Source organism: Pongo abelii, chromosome 1 (assembly GCF_028885655.2).
Source record: "Pongo abelii isolate AG06213 chromosome 1, NHGRI_mPonAbe1-v2.0_pri, whole genome shotgun sequence".
Lineage (NCBI taxonomy): Eukaryota > Metazoa > Chordata > Mammalia > Primates > Hominidae > Pongo > Pongo abelii.
The window spans coordinates 157,086,750-157,108,468 of NC_071985.2; the positions used below are offsets into that span (position 1 = coordinate 157,086,750).

At 35.9% G+C, this 21,719-nt stretch overlaps 1 protein-coding gene and 1 long non-coding RNA gene across 13 annotated transcripts in view; one reads left to right on the forward strand and one right to left on the reverse strand.

Moving 5' to 3' along the window:
* The window catches only part of LOC129050588 (uncharacterized), a 183,067-nt gene extending 170,324 nt beyond the window's left edge, over positions 1-12,743 (reverse strand). The window contains exons 1-2 of the long non-coding RNA XR_010135647.1: positions 12,557-12,743; positions 10,677-10,729 (exon numbers count right to left, since the gene is read on the reverse strand). This is a non-coding gene — a long non-coding RNA (uncharacterized LOC129050588). The remainder of the gene's footprint in view (positions 1-10,676; positions 10,730-12,556) is intronic.
* ASB17 (ankyrin repeat and SOCS box containing 17) overlaps positions 1-21,719 on the forward strand; it is a 50,600-nt gene that overhangs the window by 24,868 nt on the left and 4,013 nt on the right. For 2 of the 12 annotated variants that reach the window (XM_054532980.1, XM_054532981.1), the window contains 5 exons: positions 4,753-4,823; positions 5,866-5,974; positions 8,964-9,070; positions 12,766-13,048; positions 13,193-13,282. In XM_054532980.1, coding sequence (XP_054388955.1) covers positions 12,882-13,048; positions 13,193-13,282 — 257 coding nt within the window. In that variant the 5' untranslated portion in view covers positions 4,753-4,823; positions 5,866-5,974; positions 8,964-9,070; positions 12,766-12,881. Of the gene's footprint in view, positions 1-4,752; positions 4,824-5,865; positions 5,975-8,963; positions 9,071-12,765; positions 13,283-21,719 lie in introns of all 12 variants that reach the window. The other 10 variants (XM_054532971.1, XM_054532968.1, XM_054532977.1 and 7 more) reach the window with 7 other exon arrangements.

Consider the following 21,719-nt stretch of genomic DNA (forward strand, 5'->3'; position numbering starts at 1 on the left):
GAACTCTCCACCCCAAATCAACAGAAAGTACATTCTTCTCAGCACCACATTGCACTTATTCCAAAATTGACCACATAAGTTGGAAGTAAAGCACTCCTCAGCAAATGTAAAAGAACAGAAATTATAACAAACTGACTCTCAGACCACAGTGCAATCAAACTAGAAAAACTGCTCAACTACATGGAAACTGAACAAACTGCTCCTGAATGACTACTGGGTACATAACAAAATGAAGGCAGAAATAAAGATGTTCTTTGAAACCAACAAGAACAAAGACACAACACACCAGAATCTCTGGGACACATTCAAAGCAGTGTGTAGAGGGAAATTTATAGCACTAAATGTACACAGGGGAAAGCAGGAAAGATCTAAAATTGATACCCTAACATCACAATTAAAAGAACTAGAGAAGCAAGAGCAAACACATTCAAAACCTAGCAGAAGGCAAGAAATAACTAAGATCAGAGCAGAACTGAAGGAGATAGAGACACAAAAAACCCTTCAAAAAATCAATGAATCCAGGAGTTGCTTTTTTGAAAAGATCAACAAAATTGATAGACCGCTAGCAAGACTAATAAAGAAGAAAAGAGAGAATCAAATAGACGCAATAAAAAAAGGTAAAGGGGATATCACCACTGATCCCACAGAAATACAAACTGCCATCAGAGAATACTATAAACACCTCTATGCAAATAAACTAGAAAATCTAGAAGAAATGGATAAATTCCTGGACACATACACCCTCCCAAGACTAAAACAGGAAGAAGTTGAATCCCTGAATAGACCAATAACAGACTCTAAAATTGAGGCAATAATTAATAGCCTACCACCCAAAAAAAGTCCAGGACCAGACAGATTCACAGCCGAATTCTACCAGAGAGGTACAAGGAGGAGCTGGTACCATTCCTTCAGAAACTATTCCGATCAATAGAAAAAGAGGGAATCCTCCCTAATTCATTTTATGAGGCCAGCATCATCCTGATACCAAAGGCTGACAGAGACACAACAAAAAAAGAGAATTTTAGACCAATATCCCTGATGAACATCGATGGAAAAATCCTCAATAAAATACTGGAAAACTGAATCCAGCAGCACATCAAAAAGCTTATCCATCATGATCAAGTGGGCTTCATCCCTGGGATGCAAGGCTGGTTCAACATACGCAAATCAATAAATGTAATCCAGCATATAAACAGAATCAAAGCCAAATCCACATGATTATCTCAATAGATGCAGAAAAGGCCTTTGACAAAATTCAACAACCCTTCATGCTAAAAACTCTCAATAAATTAGGTATTGATGGGATGTATCTCAAAATAATAAGAGCTATTTATGACAAACCCACAGCCAATATCATACTGAATGGGCCAAAACTGGAAGCATTCCCTTTGAAAACTGGCACAAGACAGGGATGCCCTCTCTCACTCCTCCTATTCAACATAGTGTTGGAAGCTCTGGCCAGGGCAATCAGGCAAGAGAAAGAAATAAAGGGTATTCAATTAGGAAAAGAGGAAGTCAAATTGTTCCTGTTTGCAGATGACATGACTGTATATTTAGAAAGCCCCATCGTCTCGGCCCAAAATTTCCTTAAGCTGATAAGCAACTTCAGCAAGTTCTCAGGATACAAAATCAATGTGCAAAAATCACAAGCATTCTTATACACCAATAACAGACAGAGAGCCAAATCATGAGTGAACTCCCATTAACAATTGCTTCGAAGAGAATAAAATACCTAGGAATCCAACTTACAAGGGATGTGAAGGACCTCTTCAAGGAGAACTACAAACCACTGCTCAATGAAATAAAAGAAGACACAAACAATGGAAGAACATTCCATGCTCACGGATAGGAAGAATCAGTATTGTGAAAATGGCCATACTGCCCAAGGTAATTTATAGATTCAACGCCATCCCCTTTAAGCTACCAATGACTTTCTTCACAGAATTGGAAAAAACTACTTTAAAGTTCATATGGAACCAAAAAAGGGCCTGCATTTCCAAGTCAAGCCTAAGCCAAAAGAACAAAGATGGAGGCATCACGCTACCTGACTTCAAACTATACTACAAGGCTATAGTAATCAAAACAGCATGGTACTGGTAACAAAACAGAGATATAGACAAATGGAACAGAATAAAGGCCTCAGAAATAACACCACACATCTACAACCATCCGATCTTCGACAAACCTGACAAAAACAAGAAATGGGGAAAGGATTCCCTATTTAATAAATGGTGCTGGGAAAACTGGCTAGCCATATGTAGAAAGCTGAAACTGGATCCCTTCCTTACACCTTGTACAAAAATTAATTCAAGATGAATTATAGACTTAAATGTTACACCTAAAACCATAAAAACCCTAGAAGAAAACCTAGGCAATGCCATTCAGGACATAGGCATGGGCAAAGACTTCATGTCTAAAACACCAAAAGCAATGGCAACAAAAGCCAAAATTGACAAATGGGATCTAATTAAACTAAAGAGCTTCTCCACGCAAAAGAAACTACCATCACAGTGAACAGGCAACCTACAGAATGGGAGAAAATTTTTGCAATCTACTCATCTGACAAAGGGCTAATATCCAGAATCTACAAAGAACTCAAACAAATTCACAAGAAAATAACAAACAACCCCATCAAAAAGTTGGCAAAGGATATGAACAGACATTCTCAAAAGAAGACATTTATGCAGCCAACAGACACATGAAAAAATGCTCATCATCAATGGCCATCAGAGAAATGCAAATCAAAACCAAAATGAGATACCATCTCACACCAGTTAGAATGGCAATCATTAAAAAGTCAGGAAACAACAGGTGCTGGAGAAGATGTGGAGAAATAGGAACACTTTTACACTGTTGGTGGGACTGTAAACTAGTTCAACCATTGTGGAAGACAGTGTGGCGATTCCTCAAGGATCTAGAACTTTAAATACCTTTTGACCCAGCCATCCCATTACTGGGTATATACTCAAAGGATTATAAATCATGCTGCTATAAAGACACATGCACACGTATGTTTATAGCGGCACTATTCACAATAGCAAAGACTTGGAACTGACCCAAATTTCCAACAATGATAGACTGGATTAAGAAAATATGGCACATAATATACACCATGGAATACTATGCAGCCATAAAAAAGGATGAGTTCATGTCCTTTGTAGGGACATGGATGAAACTGGAAGTCATCATTCTCAGTAAACTATCGCAAGGACAAAAAACCAAACACCGCATGTTCTCACTCATAGGTGGGAATTGAACAATGAGAACACATGGACACAGGAAGGGGAACATCACACACTGGGGACTGTTGTGGGGTGGGGGGAGGGGGGAGGGATAGCCTTAGGAGATATACCTAATGCTAAATGACAAGTTAATGGGTGCAGCACACCAGCATGGCACATGTATACATATGTAACTAACCTGCACATTGTGCACATGTACCCTAAAACTTAAAGTATAATAATAACAAAATTAAAAAAAAAAAAGATGTCCACTATTCAACAGTATCTGGACACACTACATTAGCAAGCTGTTCACTTATCTTAAGGTTTGCTGTTTGTGAGAATAAAGTGTTGATAAAAATTAAAAAAAAAAAAAGAAAATGTGAGACACATACACACCATGGAATACTATGCAGCCATAAAAAAGGATGAGTTCATGTCCTTTGTAGGGACATGGATGAAGCTGGAAACCATCATTCTCAGCAAATTATTGCAAGGACAGAAAACCAAACACCGCATGTTCTCACTCATAGGTGGGAAACGAATGATGAGAACACTTCGACACAGGAAGGGGAACATCACACACCAGGGCCTGTCCTGCGGTGGAGGGCTGGGGGAGGGATAGCATTAGGAGATATACCTAATATAAATGACGAGTTAACGGGTGCTGCACACCAACATGGCACGTGTATACATATGTAATAAACCTGCACATTGTGCACATGTACCCTAGATCTTAAAGTATATTAATAACAAAAAAAGAAAGGAAATCAGTATAATAAAGAGAGATCTGCACACCCAGGTTTATTGCACCACTATTTACAATAGCTAAGATTTGGAAACAGGTGTGTCCATTAATAGGTGAATGGATAAAGAAAATGTTGTACATATACACAGTGGAGCCATAAAAAGAATGAGATCCAGTTATTTGCAACACGTGTGGAACTGGAGATCACCATGTTATGTGAAATAAGCCAGGCAAAGAAAGACAAACACCACATGTTCTCACTTATTTGTGGGAACTAAAAAATCAAATCAACTGAACTCATGGACACAGAGAGTGGAAGGATGATTACCAGAAGCTGGAATGGCAGTGGGGTGGTTGGTGGGGAGGTGGGTATGGTTAATGGGTGCAAAACCATAGAAAGAATGAATAAGACCTACTATTTGATAGTACAATAAAGTGACTATAGTCAATAATAATTGTATATTTTAAAATAACTTAAAAATGTAATTGGATTGTTTGCAACTCAAAAGATTAATGCTTGAGGGAATGAATACTCCATGATGTGCTTATTTCACATTGTGCATCATTCTCTATGACGTGCTTATTTCACATTGCATGCCTGTATCAAAACATATTATGTACCCCATAAATATAACCTACTATGTATCCACAAATTTTTTTTTATTTTTTAAAGTTATATTAAGATGAATTTATTACTGAAGAAAATAAAATTTTAAATAAATTTAGTATAGTTAATTTGTACAGTGTTTATAAAGTCTGCAATAGTGTACAATTATGTCCTAGGTTCATATTCACTCACAACTGACTGATTGTCTCACCCAAAGCAAATTTCAGTCCTGCAAGCTCCATTGATGGTAAGTGCCTTAACAGGTATACCATTTAAAAAAATCTTTTATACATTTTTTTTTTTTTTTTGAGACGGAGCCTCTCTCTGTTGCCTAGGCTGGAGTGCAGTGGAGCAATCTTGGCTCACTGCAAGCTCCGCCTCCAGGGTTCACGTCTTTCTCCTGCCTCAGCCTTCCCAGTAGCTGGGACTACAGGCGCCCGCCACCATGCCTGGCTAATTTTTTGTATTTTTAGTAGAGAGGGGGTTTCACCATGTTAGTCAGGATGGTCTCGATCTCCTGGCCTCGTGATCCACCCGCCTCAGCCTCCCAAAGTGCTGGGATTACAGGCATGAGCCACCACGCCTGGCCCTTTTATACTGTTTTTACTGTGTCTTTTCTATGTTTAGATACAAAAACATTTACCATTGTGTTATAATTGCCCACACTATTTAGCATGCTGTACAGGTTTGTAGCCTTGGGGTAATAAGCTATACCATATAGCTTAGGTGTATAGTAGGCTAAACCATTGAGGTTTTTGTAAGTACACTGTATGATATTCATACAACAATGATATAGCCTAACAATGCATTTATCAGAATCTGTCCCTATTGTTAAGCGATGCTTGACTGTACATCTATACACACACACATATATATGTAAACTGATTGTAAAAGCCAATTTACAAAGTTTAAAACCTAAAGCAGAATGATGATGGATGAAAGAATTAAAATTTACATCACAAGCTTCCTTTGACTGAATAGATTCTAAATCTCTATCTATATGATGCAATGCTCAAACTGATTATTCATATATTAAAATAGAACAGGATGGTAAAATGATTATTCAAGTAGAGGGGTAATTTTAACACTTAAAATCAATTGTGTTACTGACACAGGAGCATAGAGGCTATAAAAAATGTTCTGTGTCCCGAAGTAATTCTTGACAACTGCCAATATTTTCAAGTTACTCAGTTTTATTGCAAAAATATGTACTTGGGTAATGTTGTCTAAGCTGATTACAGAAATGCCTTCATTGAATTATTAATAAATATTAAACCCTTTTTTTCTAGGAGATGGAAGGGAATCAAATAATAGAAGACACATTAATTTAAAAGTCTGGAGATTTTTGGCCGGGCGTGATGGCTCACGCTTGTAATCTTAGCACTTTAGGGGGCTGAGGTGAGTGGATCGCCTGAGGTCAGGAGTTGGAGACCAATCTGGCCAACATGGTGCAAAAATTTACTGGGTGTAGTGGCACACGCCTGTAGTCTCAGCTACTCAGGAGGCTGAGACAGGAGAATCTCTTGAACCCGGGAGGTGAAGGTTGCAGGGAGCCAAGATCATGCCACTGCACTCCAGCCTGGGTGACAGAGCAAGACTGTATCTCAAAAGAAAAAAAAAAATTGGAGATTTTTATAAAACTCTGGTTAAAACTTTGCTCATTACACTTTAAAAGAGTGAATTTTATAGCATGTACATTATAACTCATTTAAAAATTGACTATACTAGTTAGTGTCCATTATTAAAAGGAGCCACATGACAGTGGCTTAACAAAATATCTGGAAACTAATTCATGATAATCTAAGACTGCAGAAATGTTAGGATAAGCTATAGAAATGTATAATTATTTTGTCCCTTAGATCTTTCTGTCTCTCAAATGTCAGCTGTCAATTGACAACTGGTTGAGTGATAGATTCTAATAATTTTATGCTTGAATTCCCTAAAATACTGATTACTATGTTATGTGCTTCATCTTTGTTAGATATCCAGAAATCAGTTAAGAGGCTCAAAAACACAATGAGCTATCACCTCATACCTGTTATGATGGGCCATTATATAAAAAACAAAATAAAACACACACAAAAAAACAGAAAACAACAAACATTGCTGAGAATGTAAAGAAACTGGAGCCTTTGTGCACTATTGGTAGAAATGTAAAATTGTGCAGCCATCACAGAAAACAGTAAGGAGGGCTGGGCACGATGATTGATGAAAGAATTAAAATTTATATCACAAGCTTCCTTTGACTGAATAGATTCTAAATCTCTATCTATATGATGCAATACTCAAACTGAAGATTCATATATTAAAATAGAACAGGATGGTAAAATGATTATTCAAATAGAGGGGTAATTTTAACACTTAAAATCATTGATTGATTTAAAATGATTGATTCAAAAAATTAAAAAGAGTAGTACCATATGATCCAGCAGTTCCACTTCTGGGTATTTATATAAAAGAATTGAAAAGAGGATCTCAATGAGATATTTCCACTCCCATGTTTGTGGCAGCATTATCTACAATAGTCAAGAGGTGGAAACAACCTAAATATCCACCTACAGATGAATGGATAAAGAAAATGTGCTACATACATACTACAGAATATTATTCAGCCTTATAAAAGAAGTAAATCCTGCCATATGCCACAACATAAAAGAACCTCGAGGGCATTATACTAAGTAATATAAGCCAGTCAGAGAAGAAGAAATGCTGCATGGGGGGAGGTAGCTAAAGCAGTCAAACTCAACGAAGCAGAAAGTAAAATGATGATTGCCAGGGGCTGTGGGGACGGAAGAATGGGGAGTTTCTAATCAATGAGCATACAGTTTTTGTCATGCAAAATGAAAAAGTTCTAGATATTTGCTTACACTTAAAAGTTTGTTAAGGGGGGAGATTTTATGTTATGTGTTTCTTTGATCACAATACAAGATAAGGGGAAAAATGACACCTAAGTGGCCGAGGTGATATTCTCCTGAGGAAGAGAGAAGGTAAGAACCTTACATTCTTACTTGGGTAAAATACCATATGATTTCCACACATAAAGTGAAATCTGGATTTTAACGTACTTCTGATGATATTTTCTACCTTAAATGTGTTTATCTCAAAGAACCTTGCATAGCTCAATAGAAGAGTGACAAACAATAAAAGAATCTGTTAATAGCTTTTAGGTATTCATAATCCTAGGACATCTAGCATGGTGAGACTGTTAAGTATAAATTAAAAAGATTAGACCTTTGATTTTGTTTTTAAAGCGTTATGTTCTTAGGATTTTCTGCAAGTAATCGTATTTCCAATACGCTCATTATGAGTCACCTGTGTGTTTATTTTTAAAATTTAACTGTAATACTAGATATTTTGTGGTTTCTGCCTTTTTTAGCCACAACTGACTAGCCTGAGGGGTAGACATGGTCCCAAGGAAAACTTACATAAAAGTTGGACAAGGCTATGTCTTAAAATAGCCTAACTCAAAAACTGAGTTAAAATTAAGTTTAAAGATTGTGTTATAAATTTGAGTAGATACTGTGAGGTGGAGACAAGTCTACCAGTTGTAGCTCTCTGCAAGCCAAAGTTCTAAGGGAACCAAGATTATGAGTCTAAGTATTTCCTGAGGGTTATCTCAATTCATGAATAGAATAGTAAAAGTCCAGTTTGCCATGTATCTTAAGATATTTTGTAAAGCTGACACTGAGGTATTAAAATATATTCAAGGCATCGTATAATATGTACATGGGCATGGACATGGACACTCTGCCTTTGGAAATACACACTGATCCTACCCATACTTCAAAAATTAGGAAATTCCTCTTCTCTCAAATATATTTTTGCTTTGTATTTTCTTTTAAATACACGAATCAATACTAGAAATGAATGGTATTGAGAATGGCAAAGCCTGGTAAAAGGGCTAATACAGGCTGAGTATCCTGATCCAAAATGCTTGGGACCAGAGTGTTTCAGATTTTGAATTTGTTTCAAATTTTGGAATTTTTGCATACATATACACAATGAGATATCTTGGGAATGAGATTCAAGTTTAAACATGAAATTCATTTATGTTCCATATACATTTTATATATATAGCCTAATGATAAATTTATACAATATTAAAATAATTTTATGCATGAAACGAAGTTTGTGTACATTGAATCATCAGAAAGCAAACATGTCAGGTGTGGAATTTTCCACTTTTGATGTCATATCAGAGCCACAAAAGTTTCAAATCTTGGAGCATTTTGGATTTTGGATTTTCAGATTAGGGATGCTCAATCTGTATAAACTTTATAGAGTAGATAGAATAGAACTTTTACAAGCTTAATTTTATATAATTATGTAACAACTGTACTACTGAATCCATCAAAGTCATTCCTATCTACTGACATTTGTTTTGTAGTTTGCTGAGACTATACAAACACGTCACTCATGTATGACTTACCTATAAATCCCATTTCTGGAGAAAGTGCTTAGCTGGCCAACTTTGTCCTTGGCATCTCTCCTTAGGTAGGTGACTACCTCAGTTGTCTAGTGCTGTTGTGCTACACCTTTTATACTTTCCCAATTCCTAAACCATTGCACTCAGATTTTCCTGATATGCTTCCCTCTTATTAACAAAATGTAGCTGGGCCGAGCCAGGTCATAGGCTTAGGAATATAATAAAAACAAATTTCTTCAAGCATTAGTTAGTAATAATGATTTCAAGTATAACACCTAGGTCTGAAATGCCCTAACCTAAAAGAATAAGTGAGTAGAAATTTCAGGCAGCATTTGGGACCTATACAGCTTTTGGCCTACTTACAACACATAAAGGCCAACATTCAATCTATGTTTAGGTTATGTAATCTTAAGTACTGAAAAGACCAGGTAAGATATTTAGTTGAAACTCATTATTTCTCAATTATTAGCATATAATGTATGAAACATGTATGTAACATTTTTCTTTCTTTAAGTCAGGACATTTATTAAAGCACGGAATATATTTCAGTGCCATTAGATTTCTAATTATTTTACTGAGGGCTTTCTACAAATATGAAATGTATAAGATATACTCTAGCACAGATGTTACAGCTATACCAAAGTTTGAAGGCAGCTGAACGCAAAGAACATGAACTGTGGATTCAGCTTTGGTTCAAATCACTGCCACTTACTAGCTGTATGACCTTGGGCAAGTGGCTTAACCAATCTAAACCTTAGATTCCTCAACCATAAAATGGGTAAAATAAAAAAAAATTATGATGATTAAAAGAGAAAAAAAGCATATAAAGCACTCACCTAGTACAATGTAAGTACTCAAGAACCCAATACATGTTAGCTAGTGTTATTAATTAGTAGGTTGTCTACTATATATATTTTTGATGTTTACATTAGCAGTGAAAATAACTTTAAAAATATATATTTTTTTAAAACAGAGTCTTACTCACTCTGTCACCCGGGCTGGAGTGCAATGGCACGATCTTGGCTCACTGCAACCTCTGCATCCCAGGTTCAAGCAATTCTCCTGCCTCAGCCTCCCAAGTAGCTGGGATTACAGGCATATACCACCACACCCGGCTAATTCTTTTGTATTTTTGATAGAGACAGGGTTTCATCATGTTGGCCAGGCTGTTCTCAAACTGCTGACCTCAAGTTCAAGGCCCGTCTTGACCTCCCAAAATGCTAGGATTACAGGCGTGAGCCACTGTGCCCAGCCAACGTTTTAAAAATTTTAAAGAACTAATGCAGCAACAGCTTTGACTTACTATGTTGTAGTTATTATTTTCAAAGTGAGCATGACTTGTTTCTCATAATCAAAAAATACACACTGATATTCAAATTATCAAGAAAGTACAAAGAAAAATGAGAAAAAAAATCACTCAATTTTTCATATCCACAGATTTACATTAGTATTACTTTAATGTATATTCTGAACACTTTTTTCCAAAAGCAGGATTAGCCTACTATCTATCTTCTGCTTTTTGACATATAACTGTAGAGCTCTTGTTTCATGACTGTATTTCATAAACTAGCCATAGAAATGGAAAGGTAGCTCACTTTGGAGAACCAGGGGAGAGTAGAGAGAAAGCCTCTAGCCCTATTCTCTTTGGGTTCAAATTCCAGCTTTATCACTTACTAGACAAATGATCTTGGGCAAGACACTTCAGCTCTACATCTCAGCTTCCTTATCTGTGAAGTAAGAATTAAAGGAGTTAATATATAAAGCACTTAAAACAGTACCTGATATGTAACAAGTAGGACATAGAGTTAGCATGTATGACCATATATGGTCATACAAAGGTAATAATACTACATTGTTATAGAAATAAAAAGTAACTCATAGAGCAAGATATGTGTAATGTTATCTTGTTTGTATAAGAATGACACATTTTTTTCAGATTAGGTATCTATATTCTTTTAAAAAAAAGAAAATTTTATACACACATAAGCAAAAACATTTGAAAGGCTATACATAAAAGTGTTAGTATGATTATCTCAGGGAGGAATTGTTGCTGGCTCTATAATGTTTCAATTTTTTATAAGTTTTATGTATTGTATTAGGAAATCAGTAAAATAGTTTAATTTAAAAAGTATTTTTGGGGCCAAAAAAAATAAAACAGAAAAAGTGAAAGAAAACGACCAAACTTGGTTTTCAGAAAGATGACAATATGTAGTTAGTTTAATTAGGTTGTCCAGCTGGGAAATGACAGTTTAGAGTTTACAAAATAAAATGCAATATTAGTAGATGTATATTATAGTAAATCTAAAGTAATAATTTTTTCTTACTAAAGAGACATCATTCACATGATTTAAATAAAAATATGCCAAAGGAAAAAGAATATATTTAATTACCTTTAAAAACGCTAACACATACACCCAAGGTTGTTAAGACTGATCACTCTGTGAATGGTATAAAAAGGTGGCTGAAACAATAACTACAGAATAATGATAAAAACAACCATAACATCTTTCCCCTTTATTGTAGTGGGGCAAGGACACCATATCAAGCTTGAAGTACCTTTAACGCCCAAATTGTATACATTCTGCCTGGTTTACAGAGGAATAATTTCTGTAAAATTTAAAATTCTAAAAAAAGGTTGGATGCGATGGCTCATGCCTGAAATCCCAACACTTTGGGAGGCCAAGGCAGGCAGATGACAAGGTCAGGAGTTCGAGGCCAGCCTGGCCAATATGGTGAAACCCCATCTCTACTAAAATACAAAAATTATCCGGGCGTGGTGGTGCGCACCTGTAATCCCAGCTACTCAGGAGGCTGAGGCAGGAGAATTGCTTGAACCTGGGAGGCGGAGGTTGTAGTAAGCCGAGATCGCACCATTGCACTCCAGCCAAGGCAAGAGTGAGACACCGTCTCAACAACAAAAATCTAAAACAAAGTCTTTAAATTTTGGTTAATATTGTATGACATTCTTTCTCTTTGGGAATGAATATATTGGCAAGTTACTTAACCTATGTAAGCCTCAGTCAGGCACAGTGCCTCAAGCCTGTAATCCTAGCACTTTGGGAGGCTGAGGCAGGGAGATCACTTGAGCTTGGGAGTTCAAGACCAGCCTGGCCAACATGGCATAACTCTGTTTCTACAAAAAACACAAAAATTAGCCGGGCATGGCGGTGCATGCCTGTAGTCCCAGTTGTTTGGGAAGCTGAGGTGAGAGAAGGCTTGAGCCCAGGAGGTCAAGGCTGCACTGAGCCATAATCGTACCACTGCACTCCAGCCTGGGTGACAGGGTGAGACCCTGTCTCAAAAAACAAAAAACAACAAAAAACTTATCTGTGTAAGCCTCAATTTCCTCAACTATAAGATAGGGGAAATAATCGATGAGGATTAAGTGAGAGCATACAGTATTCATGCAGAACATGAGAACAACACTTGAATTTATTCACTCTAGCAATCATTGTCTGCTTACATAATAGCCTACAAGGGATAATCAATCTGTTTATTACTATTATTTAGTCTACTGAAGAAACATGCAGAACTTGAGAGACCAGGCAGACTACCTTGAACTGAATTCTTAAAAAATTAAATATATTGTATCTTAGCTTTCACGTATGCCATTTCTGTCCAATATGTCTCTTTCAAATGTCACCAGTTACATACAATATCCCCTCTGACCTATGCTGGTGACCTCTACCTATTGTGGAGGAATCTCCACCTATTGTGATGTCATCCAGTACTTTATGGTAATATTTATTTTTTCTGGTTACAGTTTAAAGGGCACTTCTGTTTGTGGAGTAAAGCCTGCCACATTGTCAAAATATGTAACTGGAGGATTACAGTATGCTTATCTCTGATTTTATTTCTACACTGCTGCTATAAGTAACAATGAGTAAATCTACTAAATTATGTCGTAAGACTTCTTGTCCAAGAAGCAATATATTCTGCAATCTCCTTGACAAAATTGTTAAAAGACCCTCCCTACAGTTTTTGGGTCAGTGGGGATATCACTGTTACGAACCAAGGATTTACAGATCACTGGCAAAAATTCTGAGGTATGTGGACTTGGATGGTTTTGACGCACTACTCACAGATTACATTGCATTTGTGGAAAAATCAGGATACCGTTTTGAAGTAAGTTTTAACCTCGACTTTACTGAAATATGTGTGAACACAATTCTGTACTGGGTTTTTGCCAGAAAAGGTAATCCTGACTTTGTGGAATTGCTTCTCAAGAAGACAAAAGACTATGTTCAAGACAGAAGTTGTAACCTGGCACTGATATGGAGGTAATAATTTCATATGTTTTCACTATAGAACAAGAAAATTTATCTTTAGGAGAGTAGAGTGCTTCTTTTTTCTAAAATTAACATGTATAGTGGCTATATGTGAAGTAAGGAATGCTCACCTAATTGCTTGACCAGTTGTTCACTCCTTCACTCTTTTATTATGTATTCCACTTTTATTTATATGTAAATTATTATGTACCAATAAATCATTAGTGATTCTGCTCTACACAGCTTACATGTTAGTGCTAAACAACATGTTTCTCTAACTAAACAAAGACACTATGTTGTGTAATACTATGATCTCCTATTTCTGAGAATCCTAAGGTTTTATATTTATATATGTTTATAAGCTGACTTTCAAAGTACAATTGGGAATATGCACACATCTTCACATAGTAATACTTATTAAACACAATAGTTCCCTATTTGTGTGTTAAACATTGATAAATTGGACTCCAAATTCTCCAAATTTGAGCACAATGAAGGTCAAGTACCTGATGCTATCGATAATAGAACCAAATTTTTATAGTGTTCACATGTCAATCTACCTAACGCATACTACTGAGGATCTTATGAAAATAAAATCTCCAACGTATCCTCTTTGTAGAGCCCATAATGTAGATTTTAAAGTTACCTAGTTTGCACTAACTTTAATTTATTCTTTGCTTTTAGATATTCGTCTGAATAAAACATTCATGTGTTCATTCATTCAACAAAATATTTATTAATCACATTACTATGTATGCAAGTCTGTACTAGGTGCAATATAAATGCATGTATGCAATGAAAAACAAAATGGACAAGATCAGTTAGAGACTAAACCAATTTAGTTTCTGCCTAAAGCAGAGTTTTTTCTTGATTGTGCATCCTATGGTATTGGAGAACCACTGGATTTCATTACTTAATGATTACTAAAGTACATGAACTGATAGCTGTAGTTTGGAAACAACAATAAACAAAACTACCAAATAGTACTTTGTGTTTTAAGTAACCATTATATTTGTAACTACAGCAGAGATCAGCAAATCTTCTAAAGCTGACTGTCACTAGCTGGGCTACATAGTGCCTGTCTATAGCCCTGGAAGGTCCATGGGAAAGAAAAATTGAGTCAAACAGAGGGAGAGATAATAAATTTTTAAAAATTAAAAATGGAAGCAGAGAGGAGAAAGCTGGAAGGAAAATGAAACAAAGAGAAACACAGTGGAACATGATAGGGTGCCATTAACAACTGTCTTAAGACAGGTTTAAAATTAATAAATTTCAACTTAGATGCATCCACAAGGTAAAACCCATTACAGGCCAGTTCTACTGATTGCAACATCATTTGGACCTCTCAGAATCATAGAATTTTAAATTTGTGTGGAGCCTAAGAATTCATTAGCAGACCTTTACCCTGGACAGCAACTGGTTGATGCTCACTGGTCTCTTCTTAAACAATTCTAGTAGTAGTGAGTTAACTATTTCCTTAGGTAAACCGTTTCTTTGCCTTGGGGTCCTTGTTTTTCCTAGTGTTTTTTATATATATATATATTTATATTTACATATATTTATATTTATATATAGTTATATATATACATGTTATATATAGTTATATATGTTTTATATATAACTAAATATAAATATAACTAGTTATATAAATATATAAATATAACTAGTCATATAATAGTTACATAACTAAATAAATATAACTAGTTATATATAACTAAATATTTGAATATATATAATATATAAATATAGTCACATGACTTTAAATATGATGTATATGCCAATGACTCTCAAATCTTTATCCCCAGTGTTGACTTTGCCTCTGAGCTCTGAACTCTTTCTATATTTAGTTAATTGACATTGCCACATGGCATCTCAAACTGAATAGAAACAAAGCAGAATACTGATCTAACTCACCCCCGTCTCTGCCAACCTTCTCCTTCCCCAGATTTCCTCCCAACCCCCGATTAACAGCACCTGTTTCTCTACCATGTGGCTCAAGGCAGAAATCTAGGATTTATTCTTGATTCTTTCCTTTGCTTCAACACATCAGTAAGTCCTGTTATCTCCAAAACATATCCCAATCATTTCTATTTCTTTTCATCTCCTTCATCTGTTCCGTTTCAAATCTAGGTGAACTCACCATCACCTCTTGCATAGAAAACTGCAATAGACTCTTAAAGAGTCATCCAGCTTCCACTCTTCCCTCTCAACTCCTATAATCTGTTATTGACTCAGAAGCCTGAGTGACCTTTTAAAAATACAAAATGGCTCATATCAACCATAGTTAAAATCCTCCAGTTTTTCCACTACAGTGATTTTATACAAGGGGTATAAAATTCAAACAATACCCCTTTTTTAAAAACCCTACATGAAGCCGGGCGCGGTGGCTCACGCCTGTAATCCCAGCACTTTGGGAGGCTGAGGCGAGCAGATCATGAGGTCAGGAGATCGAGACCACGGTGAAACCCCGTCTCTACTAAAAATACAAAACAAAAATTAGCTGGGCGCAGTGGCGGGCGCCTGTAGTCCCAGCTACTTGGAAGGCTGAGGCAGGAGAATGGCGTGAACCTGGAAGGCAGAGCTTGCAGTGAGCCGAGGTCGCGCCACTGCACTCCAGCCTCGGTGACAGAGCGAGACTCCGTCTCAAAAAAAAAAATAAAAAAAAAAATAAATAAATAAATAAATAAATAAATAAATAAAAATAAAAATAAAAATAAAAATAAAAATCCTACATGAAAGATCCCTCTGTATTTCTCCCAAGCCCCATCTTGCATTACTCTCCCTTTTGAACACTATATTCCAGCCACAAAGACCTTTCTGTTTCTTGAACATCTTCAAGTTCATTCCTGCCATAAGGCCTCATAATACTGTTCCCTCTGCCTGAAAATTTATTCACTTGGACCTTCCTCCTCATCAGCTAGGTCACAGTATAAATACCATCTTCTCAAAGAGGCCTTTCCTACTCACACAATCTAAAGAAGCCACTCACAGTCTTTACAGTATTTTACTTTAATTCCCTGCACCTGCTGATCACTGACCTGTTTATTTACTGTTGTTCCTTTTTCATTGGTTTGCTCACTATCTATCCTCACGGATAGTGTAGAACTATGTCAGATACATAGCAACTGCTCAATCAAGATTCTGTTGAATGAGTAAGTGAATTTTGAAGCAGCTTTATTTGATTCTTCTTTCCTGTACTGCACTGAAGTCTTGCATTTCTCCAACCCTGCCCAAGCAGCTATAAAGATCAGTCTGCTAACTCTCTTTTCTACAAGAAAACTTCTCAAGTATTTGAACACATCTATTATGTCCTCATAATGAATACCCCAAATTTCCTATTATCTGTTGTTCTTTACTTCGATAACATCATTCTTTGGTCATCCTCCCTTGTTTACACTCTAATTTGATAATTTCCCTATTATATCTCCCTGGAGGAGAGGAGATAGAATTAACAAGGGGAAGAAACTTAAGTTTGTTCATTTTCACCACAAATCTGCAAAAAACATCTAAATGCTACAGTGTGACAGATTGTAGGTGGCTAAAGGGAGATGTCATTCCATTCAAATAACAATAATAAATATTAAGCATTTTCTAAGTGCCAGACATTACGTTATTTATTGGGGATACAAAGACAAAGTAGACATATTTCCTGATTTTAGAGAGCTCATATACTAGTAAGTGAGTCATAAATGTAAACAGCAATTATAGCCACACTCTAGGTACAAAAATAGAAGCATGTACAGGCAGAGAGAGCAGAGAAGAAAATTGTTAACACCATTAGGGAGGAGTAGGTATCTGAGAAGGCTCAGTAGAATAGGTGATGTCTTAAACTTATTTTTAAAAGATAACAAAGAGTTTCTTCTTTCTTTCCCTTGAAGACATGTAATCTAGATAGAAGGAGGATGACTGAAACTAAGGGCGATACAAACAACATCGTTGTATCCAATGACTACAAGCAGTTTAGTAATAGCTAGAGAGTGAGATAGGAATCATGTAGTAAGAGAAATGAAGACTGGAATTGAAAGAATGAAGGACTTTGTAGGCCAGAGTGAGGAACATGAAATTTACACCATGGGTAATGCCTGGCCAGTGAAGGTCAACTTGTAGAATTAAAAAGATTCATCTGCCCCATTTGAAGACTGGATTTTGGGAAAACAGGCTGCAGCTAGGGCAGGGAAACCAATTAGACTACTCAAGCACTCCAAGTACAATGTTCCATGTGGGAAGAGTTGGGGGGAAAGTGATCTAATTTTTTAAAGGGGGGTGGTTAGAGCAGATCCCTGAGGCTGAATTTGCATAGCATGCACAGTATATGTACTTAGTTTACATGTGTATTTATAATGGTTTTGAGGGGAGAACGAATTCTCCTCTACCAACATTCCTCCCAACCTCTGGTCGCCCTTTGATACTACAACTGTCCAGGTAAATTATGAGAACTTAAACTAAAACAGTAGCAGTGGGAGAAAGGAGAGAGATTTTTAGACAGAATTACAAGACACGGTAAGTGATCAGAATTGGAGGATCTAAGAGAAGAAAGAGTTAATCTTCAGATTTCTAAATTTTGAGAGTGCTTCAAAGTTGTATTAGTTTCCTGTTGCTGCTGCAACAAATTGCCACAAACTTAGTGGCTTAAAACAACACAAATTTATAGTTTAGTTCTTATAGTTCTGGAGTTCAAAAGTCCAAAATGAATCTTATAGAGCTAAATCAAATTGTTAGTAGGTCCAGTCCCTTATGGAGGCTCTAGGGAAGAATCTGTTTTCTTGCTTTGCCAGCTTTCAGAGGCCATCTACGTTCCTTGGCTGATAGCCTCTTCATCTTCAAAGCTAGCACTGTAATCATATCTTATTCATTGACTCTGCTTCCAACATTCTCTGCACTTATAAGGACTCTTGCAATTATACTGGGCACACCTAGTTGATTTCCCACCTCAAGATCTTAATCATATCTGCAAAATCCTATTTGCCATACTGAGGGGCCATTATTCAGCCCACCAAAATGGTCATACCACAAACTTATCGAGATAAAATATTTTTAAAAACCTATAAAATCAGTTGTGGACATATGAGTTTGCACTGCCTAATGGATATTGAGTTAGAGATGTACAGTACGTGGCTAGATAAACAGTGCCGTCCTTAATGTTTCTCTTATATCTCACATCTATGTTGGGATATCTGTTGGTTCTACCTGCAAATAATATACAGCATCTGGCTGTCTCCACTACTATGTTCCAAGCTAAGTGATTTCCTTCCTTCTGTAACAAATTCTCAACAAAGGGCAGATCACATTACTCTTCTACTCAAAACCTCCAATGGCTTGTCCTTTTGGTTTAGAGTAAAAGGTGAAGTTCTTACAGTGATCCATAAGACTCTAAATAACATGGCATCCCATTACCTCTATCCTCTTTCAGCTGCACTTGTTCCCTTATTCTTCCTTCATCACTCCAGGCACAGTCTCCTGCCATAGGGCCCTGAAATATCCAAATGGTTAACTTCCGCACCTCCTTCTGGTCTTTGTTCAAATGTTGTCTTCCAATAATGTACTCTTCCATCATCTTATTTAATATTTAAAAATGCCCTGACCGTACCAGCCCACAGCATATCCATACTTCTTATTCTGCTCTACTTATTCTTTTTTCCAAGCACTCATCACCTTCTAACATAAAATTTAGTTGTTTACTATGTTCATCCTATATTGTTGTTAATCATTCACTATAATATAAGCAAGATTGTAGGGATCTTTATTTTGTTTCCTGATATATCCCAAGCACCTAAAACAGTTCCTGGCATATAGTATGCATTCAATATTTGTTGAAATAAATAAATGGACAGGAATTGAAGTTATGATCATAAATGAAATTGCCTGGGAATAGTCGAATAAAATTGGTCTAAAGGCCATGCACACTTACTTAGATGTTGAGGGCAGAGGAAGAGGAGCCAGTGAAAGACAGTTGAGGAGAAATAGCCAAAGAGATAAATGGATAACTTGGAAAGACTAGCCCAACTGAGTAAAAGGAAAACATAGTTTTAAGAAAGTCAACTGTGTGAAATATCACACATGTAAAATTATTCTGGGGAAGCATCTATCAAATTTTTCAGCTAGAATTTGAAGGAGAATGAAAAGGGAAAAAAATTAGAAATAATTATAGCTAAAAAAACTGAATCATTCTCTGCATGTCTATATGGAAATATTATGCTCCATTTCATAAGCATTATGACAGGTTTTCAGATACCAAGAGTTCAGTTCATTAACCTCACATTTAAAAACTAATTCTTGCTTTGCTTGCTGCACTTCATCCATATAAGTACTGCTATAATTAACTGTCAGTACAGATTAAGAAAATTCTGGTTTACAGTAACATACTCTTTAAACATGAGGATTAATCATATGTCATTTGGGTACAGATTAGACTTTTAAATCTCATTTTAAACCTATTTGAGTTTTAGTCATGTTTTCAACATTTTTCAGTATTCATTCAGTATCTTCTAAAGGTAATGTCAATCTTAATATCTTAGAATCAACTAACATCTCTAAATCTTAATAATGACCACTTATGGTATATTTTGCCCCCCTGAGTCTCCAGAATTCCCATACTTACAAGGTTCTTAAGTCAAATATTTTCTTAAGAACAAGCAAGATGAGTACATTAAATTGCCTTTGAAAAGTTTAAGTGATTACACATCAACAAAAATCTTGTTAGGCCTGAAAGCTACAGGATAAATTCAAGGAATTTTTTACTATCACATATATATAGTCAAAATTTTCAGTAAAAAAAAGTTCAAATAACAAATATTTGAGTGCGTAATATGGGCCAAACATTGTTCTAGGCACTTAAATATGTAGTAGTGAACTAAGATGAAATTACTGTCTTTCAGGAGCTTCCACCTTTGTAGATTGTTTTGCTTATCCATTTATTTTGAAGAAGAGAAAATGAAAGTTTAGAGGTGTTAAATAAGTTTTCCAAAAGATACAAATTTAATGTAGGTAGGTACAAAGTGCCCTGAGGAGTATGAGATATATCAGGGTAATCAAAGAAGACTTCACAAAACAGTTTATTAGACAAGGTCTCACAAAGATGAGTTAGACTTATTGCAGAATTGAAAAAAAAGAAAAAGGCAGGGGAGAAGAACATATACAAAGTAAAGAAATGGGAAAGACCTGGATGCAGTGGCGGTTTGGGAAACTGCATACCAATGACAGGTAATGTAGAAAGATAAGTAGTTTAGAAGTTCTCCATGCGTTGGAAGTATTTGTAAAAAAGATAAGATGCCCAGGACATTATTGGTCTGGAGATGATTCCACGACAGAGACAGGAAATAATACATATCCATATTCATATATATATACATACATATATATCCTTTCTCTTTCTATATGTGTATGTGTGTGAGTATATATATACATATAGGTATGTATAGTGCCAGTGACAGAGTTATGACAAAAACCTACATCTTGATTTCTAAAATGCTACTTTGCACTACAATTCATTATTTTTTAAATTAGAAAATCCTGGCATTTCAGAGTTTGGTGAAGCTTTGCAGATAAACTAGTTGGTCCAGTGACTTCCCAACTATACTTTTTGGAGACCTGAACAAGGATCCAGTAGGGGGTAAGGGCTCTAGGACTTCAACCAGAAAAATTCTTTTTTCTTAGTTTTGTCAGAGTCTTCAAAAACAGTTTGAAAAAAACTCATCTATTACAACACATTTATCGTCTATAGCTAGTTCTGCTATAGCGATCCTCCAATGCTGGTTTATGCTTGTGCCTAAAACATTCTTTCAAATCTTTTTATTGGAAAACATCTACTAATCTGTCAAATCTTAGTTTCTGGATAACCTATAGGAAATGACAATTTCATATAGAGTTAAGTACCCCTCCTCAGTGCTTCTATAGTATTGTATTGTATTTATACAATTTCTTGTGTTTTCCTTACTAGATTATAATAGACAAGAACTATATCTTTCATCTCTGTGTATCTACTCCTCCGTACACTCTAGGCAAGCAAGTGTTAAATAAATTAGGTAATGAAGGAATAAGCAGATGAGTACATAAATGCTTGTGGAAACAGATGTAAAGAAGCCAACTTGCCCAAGATCACACAGCCAATTCAAAGAGCTAAAACTTAGAACCTAGAACACTTGTCTCTATTGTTTATACCATTATACCATGCTGTCTCTCATTTTACCTAAGTACTATATATGCAGTCTTAAAGTTCACCCTTTTGCATAAGACTTTCCTTGCTCTGAGTAGTTGCCTAAAACCAGTATTTATACTTTGTTTGCTGTCCTGCAGTATTTTATTCGGCCAGTCAAGAGAATTCCACAGACAAAAATCATTAATAAAATTTCTCTTTCATTAGCCTAAAAACCATATTACTTGGCAAAATTATGGCTTGCTAATATAAAATCCCCTGTGGTCAAGGACACTACAACAATATTTACTCTGACCA